General features: G+C 52.1%; 1 protein-coding gene across 11 annotated transcripts in view; it reads right to left on the bottom strand.

Moving 5' to 3' along the window:
- Positions 1-27,500, bottom strand: part of OtopLa (Otopetrin-like a) — a 417,531-nt gene that overhangs the window by 23,343 nt on the left and 366,688 nt on the right. For 7 of the 11 annotated variants that reach the window (XM_069335072.1, XM_069335070.1, XM_069335067.1 and 4 more), the window contains 2 exons: positions 16,651-16,765; positions 137-250 (listed from right to left, as the gene is read on the bottom strand). In XM_069335072.1, coding sequence (XP_069191173.1) covers positions 137-250; positions 16,651-16,765 — 229 coding nt within the window. The remainder of the gene's footprint in view (positions 1-136; positions 251-16,650; positions 16,766-27,500) is intronic. The other 4 variants (XM_069335071.1, XM_069335068.1, XM_069335066.1 and 1 more) reach the window with 1 other exon arrangement.

Here is a 27,500-nt window from a genome sequence, read left to right on the forward strand (position 1 = left end):
AAATAAATTGTCTTACAATGTAACTTAAGTGCCGGTATAAAAGAAACCTATAACCATAATAACTGAGGGAACAAAGGAGGATTAAACTCAATAGATACTTGAACCAAGCAAACAGCCCTGTGGTACACAACCTCACCATAAAGACCTGGGGTTTTTTGGGTTTCCTATCACGGGCCGAGTCTGAGAGAAGGTAGCAGAACACGTACAGCAGGAACAGTATGCTCAGGCCATACAGGTATGTGAAGAATGCCTGCAAATAACAATCGCATTAATAAATAACAATAAGAAGTTTGTACAAAATATTCTGTAACACACACAAAAAATACAATAAATATATGTGAAACACTACCCCAAGACAACATTTGCAGTAAAAATATGTCATCAAGGCAATATTTAAAGGAACAAATCAGTTTAAAACACCCAAAAATATACATACTCTGTAATAATTATTAAATCACTAAACAGTAATATATTCTTTTGTTTTTAAATAAAACTAATAGTTTTTAAAATTAATTAAATTAATATCACCCATAATAAAGGATAGTTTAGGCTGTCACAGCACAAAAATGATGGAGGAAATATGATTTCAACAGGGTAAATAAAACAATGGTCAGCTCTAAATCAAAGATTAATTAAGCACCTCGTAATTGTATTTCTTCCCATTAGTGATATGGTGGAGGACCATCATACTCCAGTACTAAATGGTGCCCCACTGCATGTATACATTGTGCCCCACTGCATGTATGGTGCCCTACTGCATGTATGGTGCCCTACTGCATGTATTGTGTCCCACTGCATGTATGGTATCCCACTGCATACATGGTGCTCCATTGCATGCATGGTGCCCCACTGCATGTATACATTGTGCCCTACTGCATGTATGGTGCCCCACTGCATGTATGGTGTCCCACTGCATGTATTGTGCCCCACTGCATGTATGGTGTCCCATTGCATGCACGGTGCCCCACTGCATGCACAGTGCCCCACTGCATGTATGGTGCCCCACTGCATGTATGGTGCCCCACTGCATGTATGGTGTCCCACTGCATGTATGGTGTCCCACTGCATGTATAGTTCCCCACTGCATGTATGCTGCCCCACTGCATGTATGGTGTCCCACTGCATGCATGGTGCCCCACTGCATGTATGCTGCCCCACTGCATGTATGGTGTCCCACTGCATGCACGGTGCCCCACTGCATGTATGGTGCCCCACTACATGTATGGTGTCCCACTGCATACATGGTGCCCCACTGCATGTATGGTGTCCCACTGCATGTATGGTGCCCCACTACATGTATGGTGCCCCACTACATGTATGGTGCCCCACTACATGTATGGTGCCCCACTGCATGTATGGTGCCTCACTGCATGTATGGTGCCCCACTACATGTATGGTGCCCCACTGCATGTATGGTGCCCCACTGCATGTATGGTGCCCCACTGCATGTATGGTGCCCCACTACATGTATGGTGCCCCACTGCATGTATGGTGCCCCACTGCATGTATGGTGCCCCACTACATGTATGGTGCCCCACTACATGTATGGTGCCCCACTGCATGTATGGTGCCCCACTGCATGTATGGTGCCCCACTGCATGTATGGTGTCCCACTGCATACATGGTGTCCCACTGCATGTATGGTGCCCCACTGCATGTATAGTTCCCCACTGCATACATGGTGTCCCACTGCATACATGGTGTCCCACTGCATGTATGGTGCCCCACTGCATGCATGGTGTCCCACTGCATGTATGGTGCCTCACTACATGTATGGTGTCTCACTACATGTATGGTGCCCCACTGCATGTATGGTGTCCCACTGCATGTATGGTGTCCCACTGCATACATGGTGTCCCACTGCATGTATGGTGCCCCACTGCATGTATGGTGTCCCACTGCATGCACAGTGCCCCACTGCCTGTATGGTGCCTCACTACATGTATGGTGCCCCACTGCATGTATGGTGTCCCACTGCATGTATAGTTCCCCACTGCATGTATGGTGCCTCACTGCATGCATGGTGTCCCACTGCATGTATGGCGTCCCACTGCATGTATAGTTCCCCACTACATGTATGGTGCCTCACTACATGTATGGTGCCCCACTGCATGTATAGTTCCCCACTACATGTATGGTGCCTCACTACATGTATGGTGTCCCACTGCATGTATAGTTCCCCACTACATATATGGTGCCTCACTACATGTATGGTGTCCCACTGCATGTATAGTTCCCCACTACATGTATGGTGCCTCACTACATGTATGGTGCCCCACTGCATGTATAGTTCCCCACTACATGTATGGTGCCTCACTACATGTATGGTGCCTCACTACATGTATGGTGCCTCACTACATGTATGGTGTCCACATGCATGTGTGGTTCCCCACTGCATGTATGGTGTCCCACTGCATGTATAGTTCCCCACTACATGTATGATACTCCACTACATGTATTGTGTCCCACTGTATAAGGTACCATGCAGTATCACCACCACCACCAAGGCTTCTGTTCCCCACCACCACCACCAGAGGTGGTATAAGAGCTTGTAATCCACCACCACTACCACCACCACCACCAACAGAGGTGCTATAAGAGCTTGTGATCCACCACCACCACCACCAGAGGTGCTGTAAGAGCTTGTGATCCACCACCACCACCACCAGAGGTGCTGCAAAAGCTTGTGATCCACCACCACCACCAGAGGTGCTGTAAGAGCTTGTGATCCACCACCACCACCACCAGAGGTGCTATAAGAGCTTGTGATCTACCACCACCACCACCACCAACAGAGGTGCTCTAAGAGCTTGTGATCCACCACCACCACCAGAGGTGCTGTAAGAGCTTGTGATCCACCACCACCACCACCAGAGGTGCTGCAAAAGCTTGTGATCCACCACCACCACCAGAGGTGCTGTAAGAGCTTGTGATCCACCACCACCACCACCACCAGAGGTGCTGTAAGAGCTTGTGATCCACCACCAACACCAACATCACCACCAGAGGTGCTGTAAGGGCTTGTGATCCACCACTACTACCACCACCACCACCAGAGGTGCTGTAAGAGCTTGTGATCCACTACCACCACCACCATAGGTGCAATAAGAGCTTGTGATCCACCACCACCACCACCACCAGAGGTGCTGTAAGAGCTTGTGATCCACTACCACCACCACCATAGGTGCAATAAGAGCTTGTGATCCACTACCACCACCACCATAGGTGCAATAAGAGCTTGTGATCCACCACCACCACCACTAGAGGTGCTGTAAGAGCTAGTGATCCACCACCACCACCACCACCCCTGACCCATCACCACCACCACCACCACCACCAGAGGTGCTGTGAGGGCTTGTGATCCACCACCACTACAACCACCACCACCAGAGGTGCTGTAAGAGCTTGTGATCCACCACCACTACCACCACCACCAACAGAGGTGCTGTAACAGCTTGTGATCCACTACCACTACCACCATCAGCACCAGAGGTGCTGTAAGAGATTGTGATCCACCACCAATACCACCACCACCACCAACAGAGGTGCTGTAAGAGCTTATGATCCACCACCACTACCACCACCACCAGAGGTGCTGTAAGGGTTTGTGATCCACCACTACCACCACCAGAGGTGTTGTAAGTGCTTGTGATCCACCACCACCACCACCACCAACAGATGTGCTGTAAGAGCTTGTGATCCACCACCACCACCAACAGATGTGCTGTAAGAGCTTGTGATCCACCACCAACACCACCACCAACAGTGGTGCTGTAAGAGCTTGTGATCCACCACCACCACCACCACCACCAGAGGTGCTGTAAGGGCTTGAGATCCACCACCACCAACAACAGAGGTGCTGTAAGAGCTTGTGATCCACCACTACCACCACCAGAGGTGCTGTAAGAGCTTGTGATCCACCACCACCACCAACAGAGGTGCTTTAAGAGTTTGTAATCCACCACCTCCACTACCAGAGGTGCTGTAAGGGCTATTGATCCCCACCACCACCATCACCACCAGAGGTGCTGTAAGAGCTTGTGATCCAACACCACCACCAACAGAGGTGCTTTAAGAGTTTGTAATCCACCACCACTACCACCACCACCACCAGAGGTGCTGTAAGGGCTTGTGATCCACCACCACCACCATCAGAGGTGCTGTAAGAGTTTGTGATCCACCAGCACCACCACCAGAGGTGCTGTAAGAGTTTGTGATCCACCACCACCACCAACAGAGGTGCTGTAAAAGCTTGTGATCCACCACCACTACCACCACCACTACCACCACCACCAGAGGTGCTGTAAGAGCTTGTGATCCACCACCAGAGGTGCTGTAAGAGCTTGTGATCCACCACCACCACCAACAGAGGTGCTGCAAGAGCTTGTGATCCACCACCACTACCACCACCACAGGAGGTGCTGTAAGGGCTTGTGATCCACCACCACCACCAACAGAGGTGCTGTAAGGGCTTGTGACCCACTTCCACTACCACCACCATCACCACCAGGGGTGCTGTAAGAGCTTGTGATCCAACACCACCACCAACAGAGTTGCTTTAAGAGCTTGTAATCCACCACCACCAGAGGTGCTGTAAGGGCTTGTGATCCACCACCACCACCACCATCAGAGGTGCTGTAAGAGCTTGTGATCCACCACCACCACCAACAGAGGTGCTTTAAGAGCTTGTAATCCACCACCACTAAAACCACCACCAGAGGTGCTGTAAGGGCTTGTGATCCACCACCACCACCACCATCAGAGGTGCTGTAAGAGCTTGTGATCCACCACCACAACCACCACCACCAGAGGTGCTGTAAGAGCTTGTGATCCACCACCACCAACAGATGTGCTGCAAGACCTTGTGATCCACCACCACCAACAGTGGTGCTGTAAGAGCTTGTGATCCACCACCACCACCACCACCACCAGAGGTGCTGTAAGAACTTGTGATCCACCACCACCACCACCACCAACAGATGTGCTGCAAGAGCTTGTGATCCACCACCACCAACAGTGGTGCTGTAAGGCCTTGTGATCCACCACCACCACCAACAAAGGTGCTGTAAGGGCTTGTGATCCACCACCACTACCACCACCAGAGGTGCTGTAAGGGCTTGTGATCCACCACCACTACCACCACCACCAACAGAGGTGCTGTAACAGCTTGTGATCCACTACCACTACCACCACCACCACCAGAGGTGCTGTAAGAGCTTGTGATCCACCCCCACCACCACCACCAACACCACCAGAGATGCTGTAAGAGCCTGTGATCCACCACCAACAAAGGTGCTGTAAGAGCTTGTGATGCACCACCTCTACCACCAATACCACCACCAGAGGTGCTGTAAGAGCTTGTGATCCACCACCACAACCACCACCACAACCAGAGGTGGTATAAGAGCTTGTGATCCACCAACAACACCACCACCAACAGAGGTGCTGTAAGAGCTTGTGATCCACCACCACCAGAGGTGATGTAGAGGCTTCTGATCCACCACCACCACAACCACCACCAGAGGTGCTGTAAGGGCTTGTGATCCACCACCACCAACAGAAGTGCTGTAAGATCTTGTGATCACCCACCACCACCACCAACAGAGGTGCTGTAAGATCTTGTGATCCACCACCACCACCACCACCACCACCAGAGGTGCTGTAAAGGCTTGTGATCCACCACCACCACCAGAGGTGCTGTAAGGGCTTGTGGTCCACCACCACCACCACCACCAGAGGTACTGTAAGGGCTTGTGATCCACCACCACTATCACCACCACCAACGGAGGTGCTGTAACAGCTTGTGATCCACTACCACTACCACCACCACTACCAGAGGTGCTGTAAGAGCTTGTGATCCACCACCACCACCAGAGGTGCTGTAAGGGCTTGTGATCCACCACCACCACCACCACCAGAGGTGCTGTAAGGGCTTGTGATCCACCACCACTACCACCAGAGGTGCTGTAAGGGCTTGTGATGCACCACCACTACCACCACCACCACCACCACCAGAGGTGCTGTAAGATCTTGTGATCCACCACCACTACCACCACCACTACCAGAGGTGCTGTAAGGGCTTGTGATCCACCACCACCACCACCACCACCAGAGGTGCTGTAAGGGCTTGAGATCCACCACCACCACCAACAGAGGTGCTGTAAGGGCTTGTGATCCACCACCACCACTACCAGAGGTGCTGTAAGGAATTGTGATCCACCACCACCACCACCACCAGAGGTGCTGTAAGGGCTTGAGATCCACCACCACCACCAACAGAGGTGCTGTAAGGGCTTGTGATCCACCACCACCACCACCAACAACAGAGGTGCTGTAAGGGCTTGTTATCCACCACCACCAGAGGTGCTGTAAAGGCTTCTGATGCACCACCACCATTACCACCACCATAGGTGCTGTAAGGAATTGTGATCCACCACCACCACCACCAGAGGTGCTGTAAGGGCTTGAGATCAACCACCACCACCAACAGAGGTGCAGTAAGGGCTTGTGATCCACCACCACCACCACCAGAGGTGCTGTAAGGGCTTGAGATCCACCACCACCACCACCAGAGGTGCTGTAAGAGCTTGTGATCCACTACCACCAACAACAGAGGTGCTGTAAGGAATTGTGATCCACCACCACCACCAGAGGTGCTGTAAGGGCTTGTGATCCACCACCGCAACCAACAGAGGTGCTGTAAGGGCTTGTGATCCACCACCGCAACCAACAGAGGTGCTGTAAGGGCTTGTGATCCACCACCGCAACCAACAGAGGTGCTGTAAGGGCTTGTGATCCACCACCACCACCACCACCATCAGAGGTGCTGTAAGGGCTTGTGATCCACGACCGCAACCAACAGAGGTGCTGTAAGGGCTTGTGATCCACCACCACCACCACCACCAGAGGTGCTGTAAGAGCTTGTGATCCACCACCATTACCACCACGACCACCACCAGAGGTGCTGTAAGAGCTTGTGATCCACTACCACTACCACCACCACCACCAGAGGTGCTGTAAGAGCTTGTGATCCACCACCACTACCACCACCACCACCAGAGGTGCTGTAAGGGCTTGTGACCCACCACCACTACCACCACCACCACCACCAGAGGTGCTGTAAGAGCTTATGATCCACCACCACCACCACCAGAGGTACTGTAAGGGCTTGTGATCCACCACCACTATCACCACCAGAGGTGCTGTAAGGGCTGTGATCCACCACCACTACCACCACCACTACCACCAGAGGTGCTGTAAGGGCTTGTGATCCACCACCACTACCACCACCACCACCAGAGGTGCTGTAAGAGCTTGTGATCCACCTCCATTACCACCACCACCACCAGAGGTGCTGTAAGAGCTTGTGATCCACCACCACCACCACCAGAGGTACTGTAAGGGCTTGTGATCCACCACCACTATCACCACCAGAGGTGCTGTAAGGGCTTGTGATCCACCACCACTATCACCACCACCACCACCAGAGGTGCTGTAAGGGCTTGTGATCCACCACCACCAGAGGTGCTGTAAGGGCTTGTGATCCACCACCACTATCACCACCACCACCACCACCAGAGGTGCTGTAAGATCTTGTGATCCACCACCAAAACCACCAGAGGTTCTGTAAGAGCTTATGATCCACCACCACCACCACCACCACCACCAGAGGTACTGTAAGGGCTTGTGATCCACCACCACTATCACCACCAGAGGTGCTGAAAGGGCTTGTGATCCACCACCACTACCACCATCACTACCACCAGAGGTGCTGTAAGGGCTTGTGATCCACCACCACTACCACCACCACCACCAGAGATGCTGTAAGGGCTTGTGATCCACCACAACTATCACCACCAGAGGTGCTGAAAGGGCTTGTGATCCATCACCACTACCACCACCACCACCAGAGATGCTGTAAGGGCTTGTGATCCACCACAACTACAACCACCACCACCAGAGGTGCTGTAAGAGCTTGTGATCCACTACCACCACCACCCCCACCACCAACAGAGGTGCTGTAAGAGCTTGTGATCCACCACCACTACCACCACCAGAGGTGCTGTATGAGCTTGTGATCCACCACCACTACCACCACCACCACCAGAGGTGCTGTAAGAGCTTCTGATCTACTACCACTACCACCACCAGAGGTGCTGTAAGGGCTTGTGGTCCACCACCACTACCACCACCACCACCAGAGATGCTGTAAGGGCTTGTGATCCACCACAACTACAACCACCACCACCAGAGGTGCTGTAAGAGCTTGTGATCCACTACCACCACCACCACCAGAGGTGCTGTAAGGGCTTGTGGTCCACCACCACTACCACCACCACCACCAGAGATGCTGTAAGGGCTTGTGATCCACCACAACTACAACCACCACCACCAGAGGTGCTGTAAGAGCTTCTGATCTACTACCACTACCACCACCAGAGGTGCTGTAAGGGCTTGTGGTCCACCACCACTACCACCACCACCACCAGAGATGCTGTAAGGGCTTGTGATCCACCACAACTACAACCACCACCACCAGAGGTGCTGTAAGAGCTTGTGATCCACTACCACCACCACCACCAACAGAGGTGCTGTAAGAGCTTGTGATCCATCACCACCACCACCACCAGAGGTGCTGTAAGAGCTTGTGATCCACTACCACCACCACCACCACCACCAACAGAGGTGCTGTAAGAGCTTGTGATCCACCACAACTACCACCACCAGAGGTGCTGTAAGGGTTTGTGATCCACCACAACTACCACCACCAGAGGTGCTGTAAGGGCTTGTGATCCACCACCACCACCAGAGGTGCTGTAAGGGCTTGTTATCCACCACCACTACCACCACCACCAGAGGTGCTGTAAGGGTTTGTGAACCACCACCACCACCACCACCAGAGGTGCTGTAAGGGCTTGTTATCCACCACCACTACCACCACCACCAGAGGTGCTGTAAGGGTTTGTGATCCACCACCACCACCACCACCACCAGAGGTGCTGTAAGGGCTTGTGATCCACCACCACTACCACCACCACCAGAGGTGCTGTAAGGGCTTGTGATCCACCACCACCACCACCATAGGTGCTGTAAGGGTTTGTGATCCACCACCAGCACCACTAGAGGTGCTGTAAGAGCTTGTGATCCACCACCACCACCACCACCAGAGGTGCTGTAAGGGCTTGTGATCCACCACCACTACCACCACCAGAGGTACTGTAAGGGCTTGTGATCCACCACCACTACCACCACCAGAGGTGCTGTAAGAGCTTGTGATCCACCACCACCACCACTACCACCACCAGAGGTGCTGTAAGAGCTTGTGATCCACCACCACCACCTGAGGTGCTGTAAGAGCTTGTGATCCCCACCACCACCACCACCAGAGGTGCTGTAAGGGCTTGTGATCCACCACCACCACCAGAGGTGCTGTAAGAGCTTGTGATCCACCACCACCACCACTACCACCACCAGAGGTGCTGTAAGAGCTTGTGATCCACCACCACCACCACCACTACCACCACCAGAGGTGCTGTAAGAGCTTGTGATCCACCACCACCACAAGAGGTGCTGTAGGAGCTTGTGATCCACCACCACTACCACCACCAGAGGTGCTGTAAGAGCTTGTGATCCACCACCACCACCAGAGGTGCTGTAAGAGCTTGTGATCCACCACCACCACCACTACCACCACCAGAGGTGCTGTAAGAGCTTGTGATCCACCACCACCACCACCAGAGGTGCTGTAAGAGCTTGTGATCCACCACCACCACCACTACCACCACCAGAGGTGCTGTAAGAGCTTGTGATCCACCACAACCACCACCACCAGAGGTGCTGTAAGAGCTTGTGATCCACCACCACCATGTAGCCTCCTTATCAAGTCCCTACACACCCAGACTTTTCTGATGCATGTTGGCGCGGGGACTACTCAAACTTGACACACAAATGTTCCTCCCGTGTGACCCGCAGAGGGAAGTAACTAACGTGCCCTTATCCTAACTTACCAGAGGACCCTAAACAGAAAACGGGACAATATGTCATCTTCGCGAACCACTACCATTTTACAGTACGACAATTTTTGCTCTTAGATAAATTATACGTCAAAATGCGACGTTCTATTAATGACAGTTGACCTACATAACTGACATTTTATTTAGATCATAAGGTCATGACTGGTAAAATTTATATAAAGAAAAAATCATATGAATTCTTATAAGGTTTTGTACAATTCTGATACATCAGTGACCTTTTTTATAAATTGTAAAGATGTTTCTGGACCATCGTGTTAGCGTGAAAATATCTATAGATTATACTCAATATTTGTCAAAATTACATTCCAGCTTGTGTAAAAATGAACCAAGAATGTGCTATGGTGGAGGTTATAAGCGTGTTATTACATAACAGGTTATCTAATAACAGGTTATCTGCGTGTTATCACAGCCGACCTGACAAATGCTGGCCTCTCCCACCGCAACACTAAAGAAATATGGTCAAGTTATGAACAAGTAATGAACAAGTAATGCTTTTATTGGTATCTATGAAGTACAAAAAGGCGCAGGAACAAGCAGCACATTGCTCATCACATACAGATGGTACCAGCTGGCTCAGTACCTCACAGCTGGCTCAGTACCTCACCTTCAAGAGGCCTGACCTTTGGTACCCGTTGGCATAATATCCCCACCTTAAAGAGGCTGTAAGGTCAGAGGTCAAGGCCGCGGGAGGCTGTGACACACAACAGTCACATATGCACCAACTGCATTAGTGTGTGTGTGGGGACATAAGGCATATATATACACCTGTCTCCCCTACAGGAGGCGTAGCTGACGGGTCTTGTGGGTTAAGCCTATCATCATTTTATATGTGGCATACTCTTGGATGGCGCAGTTTGTGTTGAAGGTCACCTAAGGTCAAGAGTCAAGAGAGGGAAATTGAAAAAGAAGGAGGGGGGGGGGGGGGTTGAATGATATATATTTTTATAGCTTTAATAATAAGTTTATCTGTGGTAATTCGTATCTATGCAAGAGGATGTCTGTCTGTTTAAAAGGTTGGAGGCCAGGGGGCCCAGATTCACGAAGCAGTTACCCAAGTATTTACGAACGTGTACATCTTTCCTCAATCTTTGATGCCTTTGGTTACATTTATTAAACAGCTTACAAGCATGAGAACTTGCCAATCAACTGTTATTATTGTTATAAAGCCTCCTGGTGCTTCAAAGCTCATTAACTGTGTAATAATTGTAAACAAAGCCGCCAAAGATTGAGAAAAGATGTACAGGGGCCAGATTCACGAAAGCACTTACGCAAGCACTTACGAACGTGTACATCTTTCCTCAATCTTTCACGACTTTGGTTACATTTATTAAACAGTTTACAAGCCTGAAAACTTGCCAATCAACTGTTGTTATTGTTATAAACAGCCTCCTGGTGCTTCCGAGCTCATTAACTGTTTAATAATTGTAAACAAAGCCGCCAAAGATTGAGAAAAGATGTACAGGTTCGTAAGTGCTTGCGTAAGTCCTTTCGTGAATCTGGCCCCAGGTTCGTAAGTGTTTGCGTAACTTCTTCGTGAATCTGGCCCCAGACGCTTGGAATAGCCCCATTCAAATCTGCATGGTGACTGATGGGTGTAGGGGGTACTGACGTAGGGCGGTTGAAGGGGGGGGGGGATAGACACCCTCCATGACCCCAACTCCATCTCTCATGTGCTCACTTCACGAAGTCGATAGAGATGAAATGTTTTGTGCAGAGTCCATAGATTTGTACAATTAAGACTTTAATTAACAATTAATTAAGTTTTTAGGGTATTTGCACAAAGACTGACAGTGTCAGGTTAAATAACAGGCTAGAGGTTAAATAGCACAGCAGAACCAGCGGCATTACAACTAGCTACCAGTACATTAAAAAAAAACATTGGAGGAGGAATATTTTGTGATTCAAAGTCTGCTCTTCAAGCAATCGAAACCTTCTCCTGGAAGATTGACAGCAACAACCTCGTACTACCAATTATAAATGACCTAATTGCTGCACAGAGTAAAGGGTCTCGAATCTCCTTTGAGCAGGACGAGGCGCCCGGTGCAGGAGGACTGGAGGCTGGGCAGGACGAGGCGCCCGGTGCAGGAGGGCTGGAGGCTGAGCAAGACGAGGCGCCCGGTGCAGGAGGACTGGAGGCTGGGCAGGACGAGGCGCCCGGTGCAGGAGGGCTGGAGGCTGAGCAAGACGAGGCGCCCGGTGCAGGAGGGCTGGAGGCTGAGCAAGACGAGGCGCCCGGTGCAGGAGGGCTGGAGGCTGAGCAAGACGAGGCGCCCGGTGCAGGAGGGCTGGAGGCTGAGCATGACGAGGCGCCCGGTGCAGGAGGGCTGGAGGCTGAGCAAGACGAGGCGCCCGGTGCAGGAGGGCTGGAGGCTGAGCATGACGAGGCGCCCGGTGCAGGAGGGCTGGAGGCTGAGCAAGACGAGGCGCCCGGTGCAGGAGGGCTGGAGGCTGAGCAAGACGAGGCGCCCGGTGCAGGAGGGCTGGAGGCTGAGCAAGACGAGGCGCCCGGTGCAGGAGGGCTGGAGGCTGAGCATGACGAGGCGCCCGGTGCAGGAGGACTGGAGGCTGGGCAGGACGAGGCGCCCGGTGCAGGAGGGCTGGAGGCTGAGCATGTCGAGGCGCCCGGTGCAGGAGGACTGGAGGCTGGGCAGGACGAGGCGCCCGGTGCAGGAGGGCTGGAGGCTGAGCAAGACGAGGCGCCCGGTGCAGGAGGGCTGGAGGCTGAGCAGGACGAGGCGCCCGGTGCAGGAGGGCTGGAGGCTGAGCAAGACGAGGCGCCCGGTGCAGGAGGGCTGGAGGCTGAGCAAGACGAGGCGCCCGGTGCAGGGCTGGAGGCTGAGCAAGACGAAGCGCCCGGTGCAGGAGGACTGGAGGCTGAGCATGACGAGGCGCCCGGTGCAGGAGGACTGGAGGCTGAGCATGACGAGGCGCCCGGTGCAGGAGGACTGGAGGCTGAGCATGACGAGGCGCCCGGTGCAGGAGGACTGGAGGCTGAGCAGGACGAGGCGCCCGGTGCAGGAGGGCTGGAGGCTGAGCATGACGAGGCGCCCGGTGCAGGAGGGCTGGAGGCTGAGCAGGACGAGGCGCCCGGTGCAGGAGGACTGGAGGCTGAGCAGGACGAGGCGCCCGGTGCAGGGCTGGAGGCTGAGCAAGACGAGGCGCCCGGTGCAGGAGGGCTGGAGGCTGAGCAAGACGAGGCGCCCGGTGCAGGGCTGGAGGCTGAGCAAGACGAGGCGCCCGGTGCAGGGCTGGAGGCTGAGCAAAACGAGGCGCCCGGTGCAGGGCTGGAGGCTGAGCAAGACGAGGCGCCCGGTGCAGGAGGACTGGAGGCTGGGCAGGACGAGGCGCCCGGTGCAGGAGGGCTGGAGGCTGAGCAAGACGAGGCGCCCGGTGCAGGAGGGCTGCAGGCTGAGCAAGACGAGGCGCCCGGTGCAGGAGGGCTGGAGGCTGAGCAAGACGAGGCGCCCGGTGCAGGGCTGGAGGCTGAGCAAGACGAGGCGCCCGGTGCAGGGCTGGAGGCTGAGCAAAACGAGGCGCCCGGTGCAGGGCTGGAGGCTGAGCAAGACGAGGCGCCCGGTGCAGGAGGACTGGAGGCTGGGCAGGACGAGGCGCCCGGTGCAGGAGGGCTGGAGGCTGAGCAAGACGAGGCGCCCGGTGCAGGAGGACTGGAGGCTGAGCATGACGAGGCGCCCGGTGCAGGAGGGCTGCAGGCTGAGCAAGACGAGGCGCCCGGTGCAGGAGGGCTGGAGGCTGAGCAAGACGAGGCGCCCGGTGCAGGGCTGGAGGCTGAGCAAGACGAGGCGCCCGGTGCAGGGCTGGAGGCTGAGCAAGACGAGGCGCCCGGTGCAGGAGGGCTGGAGGCTGAGCAAGACGAGGCGCCCGGTGCAGGAGGACTGGAGGCTGGGCAGGACGAGGCGCCCGGTGCAGGAGGGCTGGAGGCTGAGCAAGACGAGGCGCCCGGTGCAGGGCTGGAGGCTGAGCAAGACGAGGCGCCCGGTGCAGGGCTGGAGGCTGAGCAGGACGAGGCGCCCGGTGCAGGGCTGGAGGCTGAGCAGGACGAGGCGCCCGGTGCAGGAGGGCTGGAGGCTGAGCAAGACGAGGCGGCAGCACTGGTGACAATGAGTAAATATGATACCGTCCAAGACAAGACGAGGCATCACGAGCTTCGGTTATGTCTTCCAAACCACAAGCAGGTAATCAACCACTCACTCTTCAACTTACTCTTGTCCCCGTAATTAATGTTCGACTCCAAGGCGACAAATGATGAAAAAAAACTTAACTGGAGAAAGTTCTGCAAGTTCTTCTAACTTGAGCTTGGTCTGTGAAAGATTGGTCCAACACTGTTCACTGCGGCGGCCCGCAGGCCAGCATATTCACTACAATCCGGTTGGTCCGGCACTTCTTGCAGGAAGCTGTCAATTTTTTTCTGGAAAATGTCTGTGTTTGTTCCCTCCAATATCTATTTTTACTTGCCGGGAGAATTCTGAAGAGCCGTGGAGCTCGATGTTCATGCCGTGTTTTCTGAACACGGTATAGCACCTCTACTCTTTACTGGCTCTATTCTGCATTTCCTGCCATATCGTTCGCTCCAATATGATGTAATTGTACTATGCAATTTAGGACTTCGCCTTCCAGTGTTTTCCAAGTACATATTATGGGAGACCTCTCTAATCTCCTTACCAGAGAGTACATATTGAGAACTCTGGGACACTACCAACCAGATACTTCCTTGGGAATCACCATCATGAGACCTGAGGGGAACCTTACCTTGTGATGGTATCAGGAATCAATATCCCCACGACCTGACTCTGCTGACCAGGCCTCTTGGTTGGAGGTTTAATCAACCAGGCTGTTAGACGCCGCTGCTCGCAATCTGACGTATGATCAGTTAGCCATTGGAAGTATTTATCTAGTTCTCTGTTGAACACTGCGAGAGGTCTGCTAGTGATGCCCCCCTTCAGATGAAGAGCGTTGACAAGTCTTGGACCCTTAGTGTTGAAGAATTTTCTCTCGGCATATCTGTTGCATCACTGCTTTTCAACGGGGCTATTTTGCATGGCCTGCCGTGCCTCCTGGTCTTATGAAGAGTTATTTACATGTGCAGATTTGGAAAAAAAACTTATATTTGTAAAGTGTAAATTGTTATGTACCTCGCCTGCACTCTAGAGAATACAGATTGAAAACATTTTAACAACTCCAATAATTTAGATGTTTTATTGTATGAATTCGGCCGGTAAAATATATTCTTACGTTCTCTAGATCAGCAATTTTTCCAGCTGTGAATGGGGCTGTAAATATTCCACCCTAGAAAGCACCAGTGTCTTAAAACGTATCATCACTGGTATGGCATCTCTTGTTTAAAAGGTTCTTGTTATTCAACCAAGTCATTTTTCTTGCAGTTGTGACAGATATTTTATTGTGTTCTTTAAAAGTAAGGTCTTCCGACATGATTACACCCAGATCTTTGATATTTTTTTTTCTGTCAATAGTGTGATTTCACTGAGTTTCATATGTGGTTTCTATTTTAATATTATCGTTTTTACCACAGAACAGGAGCTGGAACTTATCTTCATTAAACATCATGTTATTATCTGTGGCTCATCGAAAGACCTGGAGGGAGGGAGGGGGGGAGGGGTAACTACGACAAGATCCCAACGCAGCGGATCAGATGACTTGTCCCGCTGCTCGAGTGTCGACAGCCGTGGCCCGGGAGACCTCGAACCCACACCTGACACGAGGCGTGAGCGTATGATGGTTGAGGAGAAGGTGTGGCGGACAGGTGGCGCCAGACAAGGCGGCAGCCACCTCCACCACCTCATCCCTCGGACTCAGCGCGGTCAGACGCCGGTGTTTACCTGGTTGATACCTGGTTGATGGGGTTCTGGGAGTTCTTCTACTCCCCAAGCCCGGCCCTAGGCCAGGCTTGAATCAGGTTTACAGAGTGGCTGGGTCAGCAGGGTGTGCGGGAGAGGATGATGATGTGAGAGGGTCAGGGTGTGTGTGTGTGTGAGAGATGAGATGTACGAAAGTCAGGGTTATGTGAGGGCTGAGATGTGAGAGTCAAAAGCCCACCGTCTTAATTATAAGTTCTAGGCGTCGACTAAGTCTTAAATTCCAGGCAAAAAACAGCTTTTAACCTCTACATTTTTTAGTGGTGGGGGGGGGGGGGGGGCTGGTTTGTATTTCGTGTTGGAAATATGTTTTGTGGGGTTAGGGTTCCATCGGGTATATCTGAGCTGTTGGGCCACCAGCTGTGGGAGTTGTCTACTGACCTGAGACCCACAATCCCTCCCTGCTTAGTGGTGAGAGGTGTGGCCCCTCCCACCCTAGTGATGAGAGGTGTGGCCCCTCCCTAGTAGTGAGAGGTGTGGCCCCTCCCTAGTAGTGAGAGGTGTGGCCCCTCCCTAGTAGTGAGAGGTGTGGCCCCTCCCTAGTAGTGAGAGGTGTGGCCCCTCCTTAGTGGTGAGAGGTGTGGCCACTCCCACCCTAGTGATGAGAGGTGTGGCCCCTCCCTAGTAGTGAGAGGTGTGGCCCCTCCCTAGTAGTGAGAGGTGTGGCCCCTCCTTAGTAGTGAGAGGTGTAGCCCCTCCTTAGTAGTGAGAGGTGAGGTACTAACCTCGTAGTAGTAGAGAGGAACGTTGTGCGTGAGGACCTCGGAGAGGACGAAGCCCAGGCACACCACCACCAGCAGCGTGGCGTACAGCAGCGACAGCGTGATGAACGTCGACGTCCTGCAAGGGAGAAGAGAGAGGCGGGTGAGCGGAGCAACACACACACTGTGCCAGGGCAGGCCAGGGCCGGCCAGGGCAGGCCAGGGCCGGTCTGGGCAGCCCAGGCTTGGCAGGATGTACTACAAAGGGTGTGTGTGTGTGTGTGTGTGTATGTGTGTGTGTGTGAGGGGGGGGGAGTACACACTCATTAATGGTCCTGTTTACCCGACACTTCTCACACTCTCACCCACCACTCACTTTTTGGTCTTCGCTCCCTCCCACGCACACGCCCGCACGCACGCGCGCGCGCACGCGCACACACACACACACACACACACACACACACACACACAGTACCGCATAAGAGGCTGGTACATAAGCTGGAGAGACAGGCAGGTGTAGCTGGTAAGGTGCTCCAGTGGATAAGGGAGTACCTAAGCAATAGGAAGCAGAGAGTTACGGTGAAGGGTGAGACCTCCGATTGGCGTGAAGTCACCAGTGGAGTCCCACAGGGCTCTGTACTCGGTCCTATCTTGTTTCTGATATATGTAAATGATCTCCCGGAGGGTATAGATTCATTTCTCTCAATGTTTGCGGACGATGCTAAAATTATGAAAGGTTTAAGACAGAGGACTGCATGAGGCTTCAAGAAGACCTAAACAAGCTGAAGGAATGGTCAAACAAATGGTTGTTAAAGTTTAACCCAACAATGTAATGTAATGAAGATAGGTGTAGGGAGCAGGAGGCCAGATACAAGGTATCATCTGGGAGATGAAATACTTCAAGAGTCAAAGAAAGAAAAAGACTTAGGGGTTGATATCACGCCAGACTTGTCTCCTGAAGCTCATATCACGAGGATAACATCAGCGGCATATGCCAGGCTGGCCAACATAAGAACGGCATTCAGAAACTTGTGTAAGGAATCATTTAGAACTTTGTATAACACATATGTCAGGCCAATCCTGGAGTATGCAGCCCCAGCATAGAGTCCATATCTAGTCAAGGATAAGACCAAACTGAAAAAGGTCCAGACTAGTACCCGAGCTAAGAGGTATGAGCTACGAGAAGAGACTACGGGAATTAAACCTCACTTCGCTGGAAGACAGAAGAGTTAGGGGGGACATGATCACCACATTCAAGATTCTCAAGGGAATTGATACGGTAGATAAAGACAGTCTATTTAACACAAGAGGCACACGCACTAGGGAACACAGGTGGAAACTGAGTGCCCAAATGAGCCACAGAGATATTAGAAAGAACTTTTTTAATGTCAGAGTGGTTGACAAATGGAATGCATTAGGCAGTGATGTGGTGGAAGCTGACTCCATACACAGTTTCAAGTGTAGATATGATAGAGCCCAATAGGCTCAGGAACCTGTACACCAGTTGATTGACGGTTGAGAGGCGAGACCAAAGAGCCAGAGCTCTTTGGTCTCCGCAAGCCTCTTTGAGCCCCGCAAGCACAATTTGGTGAGTACAATTAGGTGAGTACACACACGCACACACACACTCGCTCGCGCGCGCAACCATACACAATGAAATCCTATATCAATTAGATAATTAGCAGATAATTAAGTCGGTTAAAAACGGAGGCGATATATAAGGGAGTGAGAGGGAGGAGGTGGACATAAATAGGGAGGAGAGAGTACATGGAAAGACAAGATATTCACGCCTATGTTACATCTGGATTGTACCTTGATGAGGTTCTGCGAGTTCTTCTACTCCCTAAGCCCGGCCCAGGTCCAGGTTTGACTTGTGAGAGCTTGGTCCAACAGGCTGTTGCTTGGAGCGGCCCGCAGGCTTCCTAACGTTTAGGGAGCATAACCAAGCAAACATTGCGTCAGCCAGAAAAATGATAGAATGATTACGAGAACCTTCAGGGATCCCATCACAATGGTTCTCAAGACGGGACAACACAAGTGACTTGAAGAGTACAACCATCGTGATGGGATCTGGCTGGCTCATTTTTCTGGCTGACGCAATATTTGCTTGGTTATGCTCCCTAAACGTTATGTCGTGGGACATCATAATTCCGAAATCCTTTACATGCTGTTTTCCGACTATGGGCAGATTTGATTGTTTTGTACCCTGTATTATGTTTAAGGTCCTCATTTTTACCGCACCTGAGTACCTGGAATTTATCACTGTTAAACATCATGCTATTTTCTGCTGCCCAGTCGAAAACTTTATTAATATCTACTTCTAGTCTTTCAATGTCTTGTTTTTAAGTAATTTTCAAGCAGATTTTTGCATCATCTGCAAAAAGAGAGAGAGAGAGAGAGAGAGAGAGAGAGAGAGAGAGAGAGAGAGAGAGAGAGAGAGAGAGAGAGAGAGAGAGAGAGAGAGAGAGAGAGAGAGAAAGAGAGAGAGAGAGGTGGGGGGGGGGAGCCACACCACAAGCAAGGGAGTGTTGACCGAGACTGTGGTAGAAGCAATAGCCGGCCCCTGCCCCTCTACCACTCCCTGCCACAGCTGTCATTTCTGAGTGTCCCTGCAGGCGAGATCACGCATTCACCGCCTCTCTTGACAACAGTCAGGAAACGGAGAACGCGCGGGTCAGCTGAGAGTGCAACTCTACCCAGTCAAGCACACTGTGTGTGTGTGTGTGTGTGTGGACAGGTAGACCAACACACCTGGTCTCTGGGGGTCTAACCTCAAACACACACCTGTCACAACCACTCACCACAACCACCACCACCACTCACCACCACCACTCACCACCATCCCTCACACCACACAGTACCACTACTCCACACACCACCATAATTAAAGGTAACGGGAAATATGGCAACAGTGATATAGGATTTTTTTTGTTTAGCAACGTTCACATTTAATTGTAATTCATTTATTCTAATCAAAATGTCCGATTACTTTATTCAGTTTCATTCCACTTAGGATATAAGCTCTATCATTTCCTGCAGAGTATCAAGAAATTTGATCTAAAGTAATAACAATATACATCGTGAATAAGCATATTATATATATATATAATATATATTATACATAATATATATAATATATATATTTCTTGTAGACAAATATTACTGAATATGACGGAATATAAGATCAATGATTCTAGCACGAATCTTGTCTATTTTTTTTTACAATATACATACAATATACTGCCCCAGCCATCGTGGAACATAGGAGATTGGTAAGCTGTTTTATGGACCTATTGGCCCATAAGAGCTGCTTCATCTTCCTCTCATCCTCGGCTATATATCTGGCAGCATAAAAACATGTAAGCATTAAACTCTGCCGTTGATAATGTTGACGAAGGTCAACGAAACGCATCAATTAGCGTAAGGCCTTAATATAGTAATTGTAAAATGAACTTTGGAGAGTTAATTTTTCAACTTCCTTCTGAAGTGAAGAAAAATAAAGAGGATTTATGATAGAATCATTGATCTCACCCCTTTGTCATTATATATATTATATAATATATATATATATATATATATATATATATATATATATATTATGGAAAATAGGGTTGCATGTACTTTTAAAATAATTAAATTATTCAGGTGAAGGTGGCTTCAGTGCCACCTACTTGCCCAACACAGTACTGGCATCTGGCACAGAGCTGTGGCACTCTTCCGCAGACTGTGGCAGCACGGTACACGCGTCTTACAATGTCTTAAACTGAGAGAGAATAGCGAGCGGTTACTGGGCAGCCAGTTGCGGAGAATGGCGCCCCTGGCGGCGGTGGGGCGAAACACAACCCCACCAACACACAACGAGGCGCTCACAACTATGGCTACAACAACAGCTGTCACTACAACTACAACTACTACTACTACTACAGCAGACTGACGACCCAATACGAGCTGAGGCAGTCCATACCCCTCACCCGTCCCCCCCCCTCCTCCTCCTCCTCCTCCTCCCTTCCTTGCCCCCTCAGAGCCGGGCGGGGTGAGGCAACCAGGTGACTTTGGTGTTGTTGCTGTGGTACCAAGGTGGAGAGGGAGGGCATGCTGAGGGGTGCAATGGTTGCGTGGTATGGGCATGCTATGGAACAGCTGGCGGGATACTGTGTGTGTGTATGGACAGGCTGGTAGGCAGGCTGATAGGCAGGCCGGTAGGTAGGCTGGCATACAGGCTTGGAAGGCTCTGGCTGCAGCAGCCTGCACACAAGACCTTCACTTTCAGAACAACATTAAGACATGATCATATTTCCACAATCAGGTTAAGCCGGGAAGGTGAGGTAGACGCTGTGTGCCGGCACTATAGTGTGTACTGGCGGAGGCTGTAGAGGGCAGATGGTAGGGGGGGGGGGAGAGTCGTGCGAAGTGAGGACACAGGGTCGTGCGAGGTGAGGACACAGGGTCGTGCGAGGTGAGGACACAGGGTCGTGCTAGGTGAGGGCACAGGGTCGTGCGAGGTGGAGATACAGGGTCGTGTGTGGGGTGAGCGTGAGACTTACCTAAGCGCCCACCACAACGTGACTTGAGACACCTGGTGAGCGGTGACGTAACTATAGCGGTACTTACTTGGCGGAGGTCGGATAGGGGGGTATGGGTACCATACACCCGCACTCGGGGTCATAGGGCACCACCACGCCCGCCATACCCTGGGGCATGGAGGGCACACGCCCGCTCAACCCACTCACACTCCTCTCCACCCGATCATCCATGCCATCCTTCTCCTTGATGGCGTCGGGAGTCCGGAGGTCGAGCTTGTCGGAGACATAGCTGAGGTGGGAGCCGGACTGGCGGTAGTGGTGGTGCTGGTGGGAGGAGTCTGAGGGCGGGGCGGTGGGCGGGGTGTCGAGGGTCAGCGTGTCCGACGAGTGTATGGTGCCGCCCCCTTGCTGCTGCATGCTGCCGTCCACCGTGGCCACGGATAACTCCTCGCTCATCCTGGCGGCCACCTCTCTACCTCCTGCAGGTAGACGCGGACTCGTGAGGATCGGTGGAGGACGGGGGCCTTCTACTCCAACATGGCTGCGGCGCGCCGGCTGCCTCCTTCACACAGCGCTTCTACCGCTGGCATAATATTATATACTCATCGACGCTACCACGAGTTCTCTTAAAGCTGGAGCCGAAGACGTTCAGCCGTTTCCTTAAATACTTTTCTAGGATCTAATCAGTACTGAAGATTTTGAGCTGTTCACTTAGCGTTATCACTTGTATCACAGATCTGTGCAGCAAGTTCTTTGTCGTTGTCCTCACAGCTGTGGCCACAAACACACACACACACACAAACACACACAACATTATATAAAAATATTAAGACATTTTAAAGTAAGCAAATAATATAAATGATTGTATACACAGTCACCTGGTTGCCTCGGACGCCTGTCTCGAGAGATGAACATCAGAGTGCCAGAGGCACCCGGGATGCTGCCTAAGTTGATGGCACCAAGGGTGGTGCCAACACCAGGCCGCTGAACACACCCAACATGCCACGATAACATGATAACACTAAGGGTCCCATCACACGTATTGTCCCACTACTTAAAGAGGAGGAGGAAGACAAGATAAAGGTGACCATAGGAGCCAGGGGGGGGTGGGGGTGGGGGGATGGATCCTTCGGGTAAGGACAGGTGTGGCAGGTGTGGCATACCACACCTGGCAGTGTGTGACAAATTCCGCCATAAATCATATTTAATTTATACAATAATGACAATAAAATCCACGCCATGAACACGGAGCTGGAGGGACGAGACAGGGTGACAACCACATGCTCAACCTCTCAACAGATCAGTATACTGCAATAAAATTATGTAGCGAGAACACCACGTACTCACCTAGTTGTGCTTGCGGGGGTTGAGCTTCGGCTCTATGGCCCCGTCTCTCAACCGGCAATCAACTGGTGTATAAGTTCCTGAGCCTACTGGGCTCTATCATATCTACATTTGAAACTGTGTATGTAGTCAGCCTCCACCACATCACTGCCTAATTCATTCCATCTGTTAACTGCTCTGACACTGAAAAAGTTCTTTCTAATCTCTCTGTGGCTCCTACAAGTAATCAGTTTCCACCTGTGTTCACTAGTGCGTGTGCCCCTTGTGTTAAACTGTCTTTATCTTATCAATTCCTGAGAATCTTGTGTGTGATGATCATGTCTCCCCTTTGAACCTTGAACCTTTGAACCTTCTCCAATTTATTCTTGAGCTTGACGAGATACAAACTCCCGACTGGAGCTGCATACTCCAGGATTAGTTTGAAATATGTAGTATCTAAGGTCCTAAATGATTCCATACACTTCTAAAAGCAGTTCTTATGTTGGCCAACAAAGCATATGCCGCTCATGATATCTTCTTGATGTGGGCTTCAGGGGGACTTCAGGGGACAGGTCAATTAGCGTGATATCAACCCCCCAGGTCTCCCCCCCCAGCAAGAGACAGGTGGTGTCGTGTCCCCTAAGACCCGCCAGCCCCAGATGGCAGACCCTTAGGGTAGGTCCAGTGTCTACTCACATGGTCCCCGCGGCCCGCTCTCCAGGGTTTAATATGCTCTTAAAATGTACAAATTATACACGTAGAGAACTCCAGGTTCATTTGTGTCTAAGGGAGGGAAAATAAGCTGGGGGACAAAATAAGATAGAGAGATAAACATCAAAAGTGTTAAGAGATAAGAATTAAATATCAGTCAAGTGATTGGCTGCCAGACAGACGGACTGAATACACGTCTAGGAATTACGATTCATTGTGAAATATGTTTGAGGAAATGTATGTTAAAACGCCGCGATTAACGAATAGGAAGAAAATTATCAGGAGGAAGCATTCAGTCAGTCTGACTATATAGTATAATACATGGGCTGGCGGAGTGAAGGATTGGTGCCCAACCACTTGGACCACCGGGGATCGAACGCAGACCTGCAAGCTGCTACTGGGCATGTCCCTAAACTGTGTGGTTTGTGCGCAACCCCCTTTCCTTTCTCTCACCACCACCTGTAACGCAGTAGTCTACGTCCTTGGCTCACAATCGAGGCACCCGGCGTCAGTTCCCGGGAGGACGGAAACTAATGCCTCTGTTCACCCTAGCAGTAAAATAGGTACCCGGCAGGTGTTGTGGGTGGCACATATTGGAGACGGCCAGTAGTTGGCCCGGGAGGACCTCCATAACCCTTAGTAAGGGCACCCTAGCCCTGGCAACGGTAACTGTTATGTAGAGACAACAGTGTAAGTGAACGTGCCCGTCCTACTCAGGGATTCACAGGAAGGGCAAGGATCAGCGGCAGAGACTCAATGACACACACAAACACGTCAGTACATTCGTCAAATAATTGTTTAGAGGCAGAAGGATCCCATCCCGGAGTCTCAAGGAAGAGCAGAGACGCTATGCATTCGACCAAAGGGGAACAAATCACAAAGTCTCAACTACTACTGCTATTACTGCTGCTAATATTACTATTACTACATCTACTATTATTACTATTACCATCTTGAGATGATTTCGGGGCTTTTTTTTTTTAGTGTTCCCGCGGCTCGGTCCTAGACCAGGCCTCCACCCCCAGGAAGCAGCCCGTGACAGCTGACTGACACCCAGGTACCTATTTTACTACTAGGTAACAGGGGCATAGGGTGTAAGAAACTCTGCCCATTGTTTCTCGCCGATGCCCGGGGTCGAACCCGGGACCACAGGATCACAGTCCAGCGTGCTGTCCGCTCGGCCGACCGGCTCCATTGCTACTGTTACTGCTACTACACCCCGTTTAACAACCCAACAATACCAGTTTGTCAATACTGGACGATTCAATCCCTCAAAAACTGGACACCTTAGATCAGGACTGATACGTAACGCACCTACCAAAAGCCTCACAGAAATAACAGCATAGAATTGTTGTTCTTATCAGCCAAGACACAAGTCTAGAGACAAGTAGTTTTGCTCCTTAAGATCAGCTTGGAGCTTGTCTAGTGATTACTTGATCAGTCATGTTGTTGCTTACAGCATTCTGCAGGCCCATATAACCGTTACAAACCGTCTCATTTGGCAATCAGTGCAGGAATTGATCCAACTGCCTCTTGAAAACATTTATTTTTCGTTCCGCAAAATTTCTTATATTTTGGTGGGAGGCAGAAGAGCCGCGAGCCTCTGATGTTAACTGTTTTATAATCGCGCCTCTGATGGCACCTCTACTCTTCACTGACTATTCTGCAGTCCTCTCTGTGTTGCTCGCTCGTGTAAGTAGCCTTACTCAACCTGCTCTGCCAGGCCAGGGGGTAAGGACTCGAACAAACATTTACCCAGCCACTTACGGAACATCTACATCTTTCCTCAATTTTGGGAGCTTTTGTTTACATTTATTAAAGAGGTTTCCCAGCTCCACAACTTCACAACCTGAGGTTATTATTGTTATAAACATCGTGTGTATAACTACTTCCAGAATATATATAGCGCGTCGGAGCGCATAAGCGGATTAACAAATGTAAACACAGCCGTTATTATTGAGGAAAGATGCACAGGTTTCGTTAGTGGTTGGGTAAATCGTTGGCTCACACAGTAGCGGCGGTGGTAGTGACAACAGTAACGGGCCATATACACTTCCTCACTAAGGGATCAATATCAGCCAACACTTCCTGCCTCACCCCTCCCTCCTGCCTCACCCCTCCCTCCTGCCTCACACTCCCTCCTGCCTCACCCCTCCCTCCTGCCTCACACTCCCTCCTGCCTCACCCCTCCCTCCTGCCTCACCCCTCCTTCCTGCCTCACACTCCCTCCTGCCTCACCCCTCCCTCCTGCCTCACCCCTCCCTCCTGCCTCACCCCTCCCTCCTGCCTCACCCCTCCTTCCTGCCTCACCCCTCCTTCCTGCCTCACACTCCCTCCTGCCTCACCCCTCCTTCCTGCCTCACCCCTCCTTCCTGCCTCACACTCCCTCCTGCCTCACACTCCCTCCTGCCTCACCCCTCCTTCCTGCCTCACACTCCCTCCTGCCTCACACTCCCTCCTGCCTCACCCCTCCTTCCTGCCTCACACTCCCTCCTGCCTCACCCCTCCTTCCTGCCTCACCCCTCCTTCCTGCCTCACACTCCCTCCTGCCTCACACTCCCTCCTGCCTCACCCCTCCTTCCTGCCTCACACTCCCTCCTGCCTCACACTCCCTCCTGCCTCACCCCTCCTTCCTGCCTCACACTCCCTCCTGCCTCACACTCCCTCCTGCCTCACCCCTCCCTCCTGCCTCACCCCTCCCTCCTGCCTCACCCCTCCCCCCTGCTTGAGGTGTGAGGTGTTTTGCCATTTGTGTTTCTGAAACAGTTTACTGTGTAAGCTTGCCCCCCCCCCTTCCCCCTGTAGTTCCGAGCGCTCGCTCTCCTCCCCCAGGGGGCAGTCTTCCCCTGATGCTGCACACCAGCCTCTCTACACCCCAGGGGGTGTCTACACCACTCACTCCTATCCTCCTTCACAGCATCCTCTTCCCCTCTCCCTCAGCCCCCCCACACACCACGCCTAGTCCCCAGCAACCCTTCCCCCCCCCCCTCACCCCCCCCCCCCTCACCCCCCCCCACAGACTCCACACAATCAAAGCCGGCCGCCGCTGCTGTAAAACACTTAAATAACTCTTTGTGGGGCATCATGTGGGTGAGGTTATGTCTCCAGGGGGTCGCGGAGTCAGCTGCGGGGCGTGGGTGGCGTCTGTCCGGGCGTGGGTGGCGTCTGTCCGGGCGTGGGTGGCGTCTGTCCGGGCGTGGGTGGCGTCTGTCCGGGCGTGGGTGGCGTCTGTCCGGGCGTGGGTGGCGTCTGTCCGGGCGTGGGTGGCGTCTGTCCGGGCGTGGGTGGCGTCTGTCCGGGCGTGGGTGGCGTCTGTCCGGGCGTGGGTGGCGTCTGTCCGGGCGTGGGTGGCGTCTCTCCAGGAAGCTAAGGGACTGGTCCATATGAGCCTACAACACAAGGGGCTGCCACAACCAGGAAGCTAAGGGACTGGTCCATATGACCCTACAACACAAGGGGCTGCCACAACCAGGAAGCTAAGGGACTGGTCCATATGAGCCTACAACACAAGGGGCTGCCACAACCAGGAAGCTAAGGGACTGGTCCATATGACCCTACAACACAAGGGGCTGCCACAACCAGGAAGCTAAGGGACTGGTCCATATGACCCTACAACACAAGGGGCTGCCACAACCAGGAAGCTAAGGGCTGGTCCATATGACCCTACAACACAAGGGGCTGCCACAACCAGGAATCTAAGGGGCTGGTCCATATGAGCCTACAACACAAGGGGGCTGCCACAACCAGGAAGCTAAGGGCTGGTCCATATGAGCCTACAACACAAGGGGGCTGCCACAACCAGGAAGCTAAGGGGCTGCCACAACCAGGAAGCTAAGGGGCTGCCACAACCAGGAAGCTAAGGGGCTGCCACAACCAGGAAGCTAAGGGGTTGCCACAACCAGGAAGCTAAGGGGCTGCCACAACCAGGAAGCTAAGGGGCTGCCACAACCAGGAAGCTAAGGGCTGGTCCATATGAGCCTACAACACAAGGGGCTGCCACAACCAGGAAGCTAAGGGCTGGTCCATATGAGCCTACAACACAAGGGGCTGCCACAACCAGGATGCTAAGGGGCTGCCACAACCAGGAAGCTAAGGGCTGGTCCATATGAGCCTACAACACAAGGGGCTGCCACAACCAGGAAGCTAAGGGGCTGCCACAACCAGGAAGCTAAGGGCTGGTCCATATGAGCCTACAACACAAGGGGCTGCCACAACCAGGAAGCTAAGGGGCTGCCACAACCAGGAAGCTAAGGGCTGGTCCATATGAGCCTACAACACAAGGGGCTGCCACAACCAGGATGCTAAGGGGCTGCCACA

This window comes from Procambarus clarkii, chromosome 32 (genome assembly GCF_040958095.1).
Source record: "Procambarus clarkii isolate CNS0578487 chromosome 32, FALCON_Pclarkii_2.0, whole genome shotgun sequence".
Classification (NCBI taxonomy): Eukaryota; Metazoa; Arthropoda; class Malacostraca; order Decapoda; family Cambaridae; genus Procambarus; species Procambarus clarkii.